This window comes from Camellia sinensis, chromosome 8, assembly GCF_055761805.1.
Source record: "Camellia sinensis isolate YWXY chromosome 8, ASM5576180v1, whole genome shotgun sequence".
Lineage (NCBI taxonomy): Eukaryota > Viridiplantae > Streptophyta > Magnoliopsida > Ericales > Theaceae > Camellia > Camellia sinensis.
The window spans coordinates 179,655,791-179,667,442 of NC_138968.1; the positions used below are offsets into that span (position 1 = coordinate 179,655,791).

The following is an 11,652-nucleotide window of genomic DNA, read 5'->3' on the forward strand; positions in this document are numbered from 1 at the left end:
AGTGATAAGCCAGCAAGCTCCACCTGACAAAGGAGGAGTTTTTTTCACTTAATAAAAACAATCTACCAAAACACAAGATTAAATTTAAATAACAAAAAAAGTATTTGGCTGATTGTGCGTAGATTGTTTATTATTATAAAAATATATATTGATCCGATAATCATAAATACATAATTTATCATATTTGTTTTTAAAAAAAATAAATTACGTATTTGGGATCCTGAAATGTATCAAGAAAAAAAATAGAATGTAATAATATCAATCCATATCTACACAAGAAAAAATAAATCAAAAAGTTGCCTAATGCTTCAAATACTGATAGAGAGTGAAAAAATTAAAGAAATTTACATAATATTTTACTTGTCATAACTTGCATATAATACACCATTTTAAAGATATATTCTATAATGACCCATAAATATAAAGTGGGTGAGTCAATCAATCCCACTTCAAACATTCTATGACCCACATGCCATGGACGTGATATATAACAAATTTTCGGACCTAAGACCATACTATGCCATGCAACAATTCTTGTACTTTCTTCCAAAACAAGTTTCAATCTATATATATAAATAAATATTAGGATTTTTATTTTTTTCCAACAAAATACAAGTTAAAAGTTGGCCATCACCATTTATGACCAACATTGATCAGCAATGAAAAATTGTACCAGAAGTAGTAGGCTGGTGAAGTACAATTATGTGGGTTTGGCAGTTGGGATGCCTAACTAGATTCCCATGCAACAACTTCACTGCAATTGGAGTGGTTTCACCCCCCAATTTCTTTAAAGCTGCTTGGCAACACATTCTTCAACATTTGGTTCATTTCATTTCCCATATTATTAGTTGAGAGAACACTAAGCTACAGCAAATTGCACAGGTCACCAAACGTTTCAATTAGTTTCCTTTCTAAGCCAATTACTCCAACACATAAAAATTGCCTCAGTTTTTTTTAAGTAGAATAAGTAGAGCATTGCCAAAAGAGAACCAAAATAAGGAGGTGGATTTGTTATCAATCAGCCTAAAGGTCCCACAGCGCCCACTGTTAGGCCTGCTTAGCAAGGTTTAAATCCGGAACAAGCTCACACCACAGCCAAGCAGGGCTTAATGAGGATTAGGCTGGACTTAGGCTAGAGTTTAAAGCTCGTGAGCAAACATCATGTCTACCCGCAAACCTGGCAAAAAAATTATTATGGAAAAATAGGTAAAATGAGGGGACAAAAAACCAAAAACACGTAGGTTGAAATCTTGGTCCAATTGGGTTAAGTCTGTGGGCTAGTCCGTTGACCCGTGAGAGGAAGCCCATTGGCTTACCTGCAAGCCTATCAGGGCCAAGTCTGTTGGGTAGGACTTGGTCCTAAAGTTTTGGCCTATGTCCCGGCAAAAAAATCCACTGGGATTAGCTTGCAGGCAACTTGAATACCATTTCACGGGTCAGCTCAGCCTGATGCCAACAAGAAGAAAACTTACTGATCCAAAAGCCCAACAAAATTAAAACCTCCCTGTTCATAGGCACCCACAAAACAATTTTTTGTACAGGGACCAAGCAAGAAAAACAAACTTCATTATTATTATCCATAGAATTCCAAGATGAAAATCCATCTTATCAAAAGCCCCCAAATGCATTTAAAATGAATACAGAAAAAATTAGCCAAATCACAGTAGTATACACACATATGAGAGGACAGACCATGTGCGAAGGAAGATTCTGGGAGAACACACCCCATGTGGAATGAAAGAGCCATTAAGCTTATATGGATATAATCCCTCACAAACATACACGTAATATTCAGTCAACAGTTTCAAACTGCAAGAAATGTAGCCAAGAATTTGTAAGAAAACAAAATATATGTCCTTGGAAATCTCAGCTTACCATTCATCCACGCAAGCTCTACACCATTCTTCTCAGCTGGGCCTACAATGTGCTCTGTTCTCTGTTATTGACAAAAAATTATTGAATAAACACAAAAGAGATGATGATTTAAACACTGCACCAAAAATTGCTACCTGACCACGAATTAGATTCATCACTTTTAGTCAGGCATCAACGTCAGTCTCTTTCACCTGAACGATGTGTCCTGTATCTTACAAGCATTCATTCAATGCACATGGGACTACATTAAGGCATTGATGCCCACTGCATGTAAAATACCAATCTATCTGTTTCATAACCAAAGAGCCCAGGAAACTCAATCAATCACCCAGGGACTGTAACTGTGCAGTAACAAAAGAAACTGCAAAAATGAACTACCCATGCAATATTGTATAGTCGCATAAAAATGAACTACCCATTAGCAAATGGAACTTTGCAAGTAACAAGGAGAGATCCATAATCGGTAGCATAATCTAAGCATAACGATGCATACAAAGATTGAGCCACTAAAAGCAGCATTCAGTCTTCAAACAACTAACAAGAATATGCCATGCTACAAAATTGAAATAGTATATAGAAACAACAGACCATTCTTTTGGTTGAGGGTAACTAAGAAAACTCTCTCTCTCTCTCTCTCTCTCTCTCTCTCTCTCTGTGTAAAGTGTACACTAGAAACAAGAATCTATGCCTCGGTGGCTGGAACCTGGTCAGGCATCTCACCCATTAATTCATTCTCGCTAAAAAGATCCTCCTGAATGGGTACATCTTTTAGCTGCTGGGTTGATATAACGTTTGCAATGGCTCTTCTAGCTGCCGATGCCTGATCATCATCAACCACCTTGTCGTCTTCTACAACAGATTCTTTGGGTTCCACAGATAAGTCATCCCCTTCCCGTGGGGGAGGAACAAAGAAGGGTATCTTACCCCTCTGCCAATCATGGAGGACCATCTTTGCTGCAGTCATCAAGTCAGGTTCACCACCCTGTACACGAACCCATCAAATTTAGCATATATTCAGGATCTCCGTTGAGAAATGTATAATTTGACTGCTCAAAACAAATGTGATCATTATGGAAACTCTGAAACAAAACAAAGCTACTTGTGAACTGCTTGTTTGGTTTGGCTTGGTCAAAATTCAGTTGAGCTAAGATCAAGCTTAATTTTGAAGCTTCTGTCGGTGTAACAAACTGAGCTCAAACACATAGGGCTCAGCTCAAAGGTTTGCGAACACTGGTGCAATCTTTGCATCCTAAAACTGCTTGCACATGAAGAAAACCACCTAAGTTGGTTTCAGAACAAGTGAGTTGAAATGCACCAAGCTCATAATACTCAACAAGACATCAAACCAAAGGTCAACCTAATCAGGACCAAGCTTGGAGCAGTTCAATACTTGCATGGTTTTAGCAATCAAATGTATATGACACAAGTGATTATATTCTAACAGCCAATTAAATTAGAATAATAATATTTCAAACATTTTAACAAACGACACTGAATTTTTATTTTTTTTAATTTTAAAAACATTGAACACTGGACTAAAGTTGTTGTGAACCTGATCATGTCTTGGATGCGTGGGATTAACAGTTTCACTATATCTTAAAAAAGAACAAAGATGAGGGAACCTTTAAATTTGTTTCAACCCCAAACCTTGTTGAGTTCGCAAATTGCAAGACTTCAAAGAATTTTTCCAGCAACTGTAATATATATCAAGCAAACATAATACAAACTTACCCTTAACAGTTTGCCTGTTAATTTACATAGCTGAACAAGAAAGTCATTGTCATCCTCCCTGAAAATAAAATATTGTTATCTAATTATAATCCACATATGTATCACTCAAATATCGTTATCGTGTCATAAAATAGATGATGAAACAACCAAGTGGTGAAAAATAATGTAAACAGGCTGTGCAAGCTTGGAGCTCCCTGGTTTCATGTTCACTAACAAGAAAATAAACCAACGCATATGGGAAACCCTTTTCTAACAGTTACTCTCAGTCAAACTACACAAAATAATTGAACGCAAGATGTGAAGATGAACCAGACAATTTTATGCTCACTTTGGTTTTGGTTTACCTATCATTTAGATTCATATCTTTTATTTTTAATTATACACGAAAAAATAGTGGGATCCTATTGAAATGCAATGTATTTTTAGGTATGCTTATAACTAGAGAAGCAACATTTAGAATAGAAGGAATCAAATGTATAAGAAGTAACCAACAGACCAAAAATTGGGATAAACCATAACACTCTTTTAAGTCCTTTTTTTAAAAATAAAAAATCAAACATATATACATGTAAATCAACATATATAAAAAAATATATGAACAGCTGTAGCCCAAAATAAATAAATAGCTTACCACTCCTTTATCTTATATGCCCTTTCCAGGTGCTCCCTTTTCACACGTTTCAAAACTTCTCCAATGTGTTCAGAAGCGTCATGCAAATTTGTGACACGTACCTGGTGACAAAGGCCAATTAGTACACCATGCTAAATAAGTGACAAGTATACCAGATTAGCACAAAAGAAATACTAATGAAAGGTCATATAGCAAATAGGCAAGCTAGGAGTTAAGTAGGTCCAAAATCACAATCTCTTCAACCACGAACAGCAGAGTACAATTGCATGGCACAACCCAAAAACTCAATTGTAAGGCAAAAGGGCTCATGTAAAAACACACGATTGCTAAGATCTGTTACTAGTCTTATTACAAAGTAATTTGTTCTAAGGCATTAAGAAAGTAATTTTGTTTCTCATAATTATTTAAGCATGTAAAAGTTACAACCATTGTTCACACACTAGATGGCGATCCATCAATTTCATACAATTTATCACAACAAAAAAAAAAATCATGCGGCTACCTCAATGTCAACCTCGACCTATGGTCCCCAGGACACCTGCATATATTGAGTTATAGCTTGATATAGATGTCTCACAACACACAAATGGAGAACCCTTTCCAATTTGTACAGGTTTTCAAAAAAGAGGTGGAGAAGAACTTTGTAATAAAATTTTCACTCTGCTGTAGCAGTACAAAAAGTAAGAAAAAAATAAACACAGTTGGATTTAAAACTAGATTGACCACATAGAAACAAAATAAAAGGACTCTGGTAGTTGTATCAATAAATAAAACAAAGGGAAATTAATAAAATAGAAAAAAAAAAAAAACTTTAGAACATAAGAGCTATGCAATACAAAAACGATAAATGAGCAAAAGAAAAGAAACGGAAAAAGGGTAATTTAATAAGCATACATAAGCAAAAAGGATACATGAGCATTGTAATTTAATGTACAATAGTAATAACTAAAATAGAGCAGAATGTAATTAAACAAAAAATTCAAAAAGAAGAGAATACAAGAAATAAATAGCACATGGGCCATTTGATTAAATGGAGAAAAGAAAAGGGAAAGTAGTCAAGTGATCGGAGAGTGGACTGGGTTAGAGGAGAATATGGAAATGCTTAAATAGCATCCATGTTCCTTCAACTCTCTAGTTTTTTCAAATTGCAGCAAGTGGTTTAGAGAAGAATATGGAGATGCTTAAATTGCATCCATGTTCCTCCAACTCTAGTTTTCCCAAATTGCAGTAATGTCTGAATGTTGGTTTGCCTTAGTTTTTCTTAACCTATATCACACAATATGAATTATTTTTTAAGAGTTTGGGCCTATTGCAAAATGAGTTTAGGCCACAAACATTTTAAAAAGTGTACTAAAAGAATTGGATCAGAAAGGACTGGGATCCAATTCGGGATTCTGGAATCTAGTAAGATCCAGCCACCAAAATCATAAGCATATTGTAGACAGATAAACTACTCTTTTTCACCTCCAAAGGATTTTTTTACATGATAGTTAATTCTTCCAAAATGGATTGTAAGATCAAGATTGGGAGTTTAACAACCATGTATGAAACTGACAAGATAAAGCGTGCCATAAAATGACTAGTGATAAATATATTACAAATATGCAGCCAAAACCAATAATGACATACCACACCCTTCAATACAATATCCGTTTCTGTGTCTCTGTTTTGGTAAACAACTCCAGGGCAGTCAATCAAGAAGATCCTCTTTGTAAGTGTTATGTATTGCCACACTTTAGTCTCTCCGGGAATAGGAGCAACCTTGCAGACCTTTTTAAAAAGAAAGGAAACAAATATGAGGCAATTGGAACCACCTAACCACCTTGAATTATCTTCAAATAAACTGAATCCTTTAAAAAATTGCATCCCATATTGACCTGCTTGAGCAAGCAATGCTTTCTAACAAAAGAAATCCAGTAAACTGTAAGGTTCAAATCCTTAATCATGATATCAAGATCAAAAGTTTTCAAGTGGTAAAGAAAGCAGTGCCAAGAGGGGTCCATCCTTATAAATACCCAAAAAACAAAAGAGTCCATCCTCATGAGACAAAGTTCCAAACAGGCTACTTAATAACAATTTGGAAAATGCTAAATCTAACGTAGAAGCATCCAATCAAGTACACTCTGTAAACAAGCATGCCTTACAAGTTACAGCACTCTACCAATTTGTTCATCTGCAAGCACGCAATTATGCCTACTGTTTATGGGTACAGATCATGAAACGCAAGATGCCAAAGAAGAAGAAAACATTTACATAAACATTAACAGAAATCTGAATTACAAAACTACTCTCATGAAACCTACCAAAAATACTTAGTACCTGTCACTTTTGCTCTTAATCACTGGAAGATGCAATATGAATATTTCAACAAAAAGAAAACCCAGGTTCAGAACTTAAAATAACATCATCTCAAGCAGGAAACTACACGTATTCAAAGAAGTGATTATGCAAATTAATGATGCATTAGTGAAGCTGTAAAACAGTATGAAGATTATTTTGGTCCCAAATGTACCAAACTGAAATGCACAGTTCTGTTAAACACTTAACCCTGCTTTTAAACTCCATAATCACATAAAATACCTAAATTACTATTTCTAATTAATCACAACTCATAATACAAAGGGAGAACACAAAGTTTGTCATACAGATACCCTATCAAGTATTCAAATTATTCTGATTCGGATTCAATATTTCCAAATTCAGTGCAAGTCCTAAAACATTAGAGGCGGTAAAGGCGTGAAAAGGGGAAAAAATTACATTTTTTGTACGGAGTGTGTTGATAACTGATGACTTTCCAACATTGGGATACCCCACAAATCCCACAGATATCGCTTGCTTGTCACTTTTTATGCGGGCAAATTGTCTCAAGACTGATAGAAGAGAACCCTAAAAGCACAACAGAAATAAATTCATGCATATTAGTCAAACATTGCACTAAAATTTGACAGGAAAAAAATTGCTTACAGTATAAGCCCTCCACCCCTACCCCCTAATGCAAAAAAAAAAAAAAATGTAAAGAATTCAAACTTCCCACAGAATTTGAGGTAAAATTACACAATTGTTTTTTGAGTGTGTTTTCTCAATCTTTGCTTATAATAGCAAGAATTCTAGTCACGTATTACCTTTAACTCCGAAACAACAAAGCGACAAAACATTTTATATATCTACATGGTTTAACATTAAAGCAAACTGAATGTTCAAGTGGCTAGTTTGATAATGTTATTTCATTCAGTTTGCACCATGTGGAAAAATGGAATGGCATAACCTTTCAAATCATATATTCTAAAATTGTAAAATGATACATCATTGAGGATTTTTATATTGCTCTCACAGGTGGTCCGGATATTGTGGCAGCAACTCCATTTGTGGCTCTTGGAGATTCTTTTCTTTAATCCCCCTGATAGAGAGGGGACAAGAATGAGAATGCAGATTGGAAACCGCTTTGCCTTGCACTCCTGGCACCCTCAATTAAAGCATACCAAGTTGTCAACGTGCAAAATGGCCCTCCAGGAGGGATATGGTAATATCAATTGGCAGCAAAAACAAATAATTAACACCACTTTTTGAAAGACAAGTCAAAACGTGCAAAGAGTACTACGAATGTTTTAAGTGTTTAAAACATGATCACCATTGGAACAATAAAATTTTATGGGGTCTTAACTCCTAAGGGATCTTTACTTTATGTGTGCATATATATACATTATGTATATAAATTGCTGCCATAGTGAGCATGTATGTGTGTGTGTGTACATACATACATGTGCATTTTATTCAAATCTAATGGAGGTACCTTGCCAAACGACTTATTAATGCTTGCATGGAATGCTAGAGTTGGATACTCCTTGGATAATACTCTAAGCCATCCTTTTGTTGCCCAAGCAGGGACCAGATCACACTGAGATAAGTAGTAAGACTTTCTATGAGAACATCATGGAAAATAAAGAAAAGCAATCTCTAACAATCTCATAGATATTTGAAAAACAAACGACACCAAACCTTGTTTAACAAAAGAATCATGTGCTTATGTTTGCAATGCTCTTTCAAATGCTTCTCCAAATGATAGCATCTAGTACCTTGTGGATCCCTAGCATCCAAAACCTATAACCAGAAACATTAGCCATAACCTAGTAAATTCAAACCAAGGAAATTTGCACACAAAACCTTATAGAAGGCATTACTCATGTTTACAAAAGAAACTATCGTGGTGTACATGCCTTTATGGTTTTGTACCAACTTAGCATTAACCAAACAGCCAGAGGAGAATAAAATATTCAGTTTCCTACCACATCATAAAAGTTTTTAATGTGACAAACATAAATTACACAAGATTTTTTTTATAATAAAAAAATTTGTAAATAAATGACAAAATACCAACCTGGACAACAACATCTGACGAGTCTATTACTTTGTAGAGCTCACCCCATATGCGTTTACTTTGACCCTTCTCAAACATTGTATGTCGAACCAGGTCCCTGAACCCATCCCCTTCATTTACTTCTGCAGATGTACCGACACCATATTTCTCTTCAAAGGCATCTATAAAATTGAAAGATGAATTCATTAATTGAGTGAAATGTTGAGTTAAAGAAACACACCAACCACACCACACAGCTATCAAAGAGTGAAGGAGCACCCAAAGATGGAAGCAGTGAAGGAGTACATAGATCAGTACAGATTACAGGCACACGACACAGCTTACTTCTATGTTGTATTCACTTTATGTGCAACATGTTTGAGAAGAACATTGAAACAAAAAGAGAGTAGCAAAACAAGCAATTAAGTTCACTTACCTTGAGAACCATCAGCCTTCCTAGCTAATGACTCATAATCAGATACCATAAGCTTTGGGCGCTTCCTCCTCTTCTTAGGTCCAAAGGCATCCTCAAAAGGTTCTGTATCAAGAAGATGAACTCTGGCTTGCTTGGAAGACACAAAAAGGGGCAAAATTTAGCAAACAAGAAAATGGAACATTCTATACATTCTTTCTCTTGCATGTGCAACTTTTAAATTAATAACAAGAATTCTCATTATCATCATTATTATTAAAAAATGACATGAAATGTAACTGCTTAACATTCAAATATTGATTTCTGCAGTTCTGGTAACCAACCAGTAACTAATAATCTGTCAGTCTAAACAACATGGGTTAACTATTGAGACATCTTAATTGGAGGAGTTTGTGGTTCAAAAGTCTAAGTATGATATTAAAGCGATTTGAGAGACTCCAATCATTTGGCCAGAACACAACCCAAAAAAATTAAGTAATATAATAACAATATTATAAGTATAATTAATAAAAACAAAAAATTATACAACCAATATCTGTGCTTGCAGTAAATACTGCTCGTCAATAAAGTGTGCAACGTAAATGAGTCTATTTTACAGCTAATGAAGGAACTATATAGGATATTAACTGTGAATTACAGTGCATATTCAGCTTCAGAAAAGGTAATGCATACATAGAAACCACAGCCCATTTAACTAGTCCAGCTAAAAGTAAGCAATAACTTGAATAGTGGAACCAATCAGATGGATGTAGAAAACCAATTCAACCAAACTAATTTAATCTGATATATACCCTCATACTGTTAAAATCATCTGACCAGTTGCATTAGATACACCCATTTGATATTAGAGTGGAAATCATCAAAATGGCAAACATAATATGCGGAAAAAATGGCACTAGTGCACTAGAGTGGACTGCTGACTGTCAGGAAACCAAAAAACGTCAAAATGAACTAAGGTCATAGATAATTTCCTCATTTCACTGCAGATCGACACCAGAGCTCCAAATTTGTAAAAACTTCATACCTTCTGATGGTCATTTAAAAGGGACATGGGCAGTTTCTTCTCCTTCAATATGACATTGTAATTACTCGACATTCGGCTCTGGAGCTCTTCGCGAAAAAATTCAAGCTCTTTCTGATTCACAACTCGAGTATTACCTACAAATTGAGATAAAGTAGGCACACAACAAGTGTTAATTCCATTTCTATACGAGGAGTTGAGAGCGTAAACATCTTAGCATACTCTAGAATCTAGAAATTGCTTCTTCTGTTGACATTCCACTGGCTATTCCATGTTTAAAAGATTAGCTAACTTGGAAGAAACCAACTCTGAATCGGTAATTGACCCACATGGGAAGCTCACTTGGATACCCATTGCATTGTTGGATAATCGCCCTTTTAGTATACAACAGCTACTAATGCTCCGTTTTCAATTTCAAAATCAGTTTTCTGATTTTATTTTATTTTTATAAGTATAAATTGGTTTAACAAAAATAAACACAGAAAATATGTTTTTGAAGTTCTAGAAATTATTTTTGCCCTCAAAAAGGTAAAACCATATGAAACCCATGAGCTTTTTCTTTTTTCTTTTTTTGAATTCAATTTTTTCACCAAAATAAGTTATTCCCCCCCCCCCCCCCCATAAAACAAATTCTGAATACCAAAGAGCCAAAACATTTCTGCATCTAGACAACAGCTACTTGAAAATAAATTAAAATTTTGACTTAGTGATTACCAAAATATGAAAAATCTAAAATTTCTGTTTCTTTTGTTCTTCTATAAAAATCTACTTCCATAATGCTATAAATTCATAACTTCTATGCATACAAGCACACATGGCCAATAGAAAACAGCTTCGATTCTTTGTCATCGCACAGTCTTTTAAACATATAAATGGAATCAATTTCAATATATATATATATATGAAGATGAAGGAGAAATAAGAAGTACCAAACCAGCGGCGATCGGGTTGGATACGAGTGGAGGGCAAATCCTTGGACTGAAGCTCGTGCTTGAGAACCTTGCCTTTGCGGTCACGCTTGGGCCTCGAATTGTACATCTTGAGCCGCCGCACCGTGGCGGCGCTGCGGCCGCCTTTGGTTCCATTCGCATCTCTGTTCGCATCCAGCGAGTGTTTTGCTTTCCCGGAGACATTCACTGGTCTCTCTTTCTTCTTCGCCATCTTCGCTTACTCTGCTAAACACACCACGATTGGATACGAGAGTGGCACTACAGGCGCAGAGAGAACAGAAGACGCAAGCGCTGGAAACCTACTAGGGTTTTTTAAGAGAACCGTTTGGGAAGTTGGCTAGTCCTCATTTGACATATTTTTGGTTGAGATAGTTCTTAAAAAAATAAAATAGATTAAAATTTTAATAAAATAAAATATTCTATTTAAATTATAATTATTCTAAAAATTAAAAAAAATAAAAAATTCAATCCAAACGAAATTTTTTAATCTTAAATTAAAATAATTAAAAAAATAAAAAGTCAAAATATCAACCACCTTCACAACTTCAATTGCAAGTAAAGGATTAGATGAATTTTATATTCTTTTCAACATAAAATTCAAATATGGAACCACATTATATAATGACAGTATAAATAAATAATGAAATTGTTTAGAAT

General features: G+C 35.0%; 1 protein-coding gene across 1 annotated transcript; it reads right to left on the reverse strand.

The window, feature by feature from the left end:
- Positions 1 to 2,268: 2,268 nt before the first annotated feature.
- Positions 2,269 to 11,372, reverse strand: ATNUG2 (GTP-binding family protein). Its single transcript, XM_028229518.2, has 11 exons — positions 10,975 to 11,372; positions 10,049 to 10,182; positions 9,028 to 9,157; positions 8,613 to 8,773; positions 8,234 to 8,335; positions 8,028 to 8,132; positions 6,995 to 7,123; positions 5,867 to 6,007; positions 4,238 to 4,338; positions 3,607 to 3,664; positions 2,269 to 2,857 (listed from the first exon to the last, which is right to left on the reverse strand). Exons 1-11 carry the CDS (start codon positions 11,204 to 11,206, stop codon positions 2,558 to 2,560), a joined length of 1,593 nt encoding a protein of 530 aa, XP_028085319.1. The 5' UTR covers positions 11,207 to 11,372; the 3' UTR covers positions 2,269 to 2,557.
- Positions 11,373 to 11,652: the final 280 nt, after the last annotated feature.

Coding starts and splice junctions, on each gene's coding strand:
- ATNUG2 (XM_028229518.2), bottom strand. CDS start 11,206: ATGGCGAAGAAGAAAGAGAGACCAGTGAATGTCTCCGGGAAAGCAAAA. Junction 8,774..9,027: donor GAAGGCTGATGGTTCTCAAG/GTAAGTGAACTT, acceptor TCAATTTTATAG/ATGCCTTTGAAGAGAAATAT. Junction 4,339..5,866: donor ATATTGTATTGAAGGGTGTG/GTATGTCATTAT, acceptor CTTTGTCACCAG/GTACGTGTCACAAATTTGCA.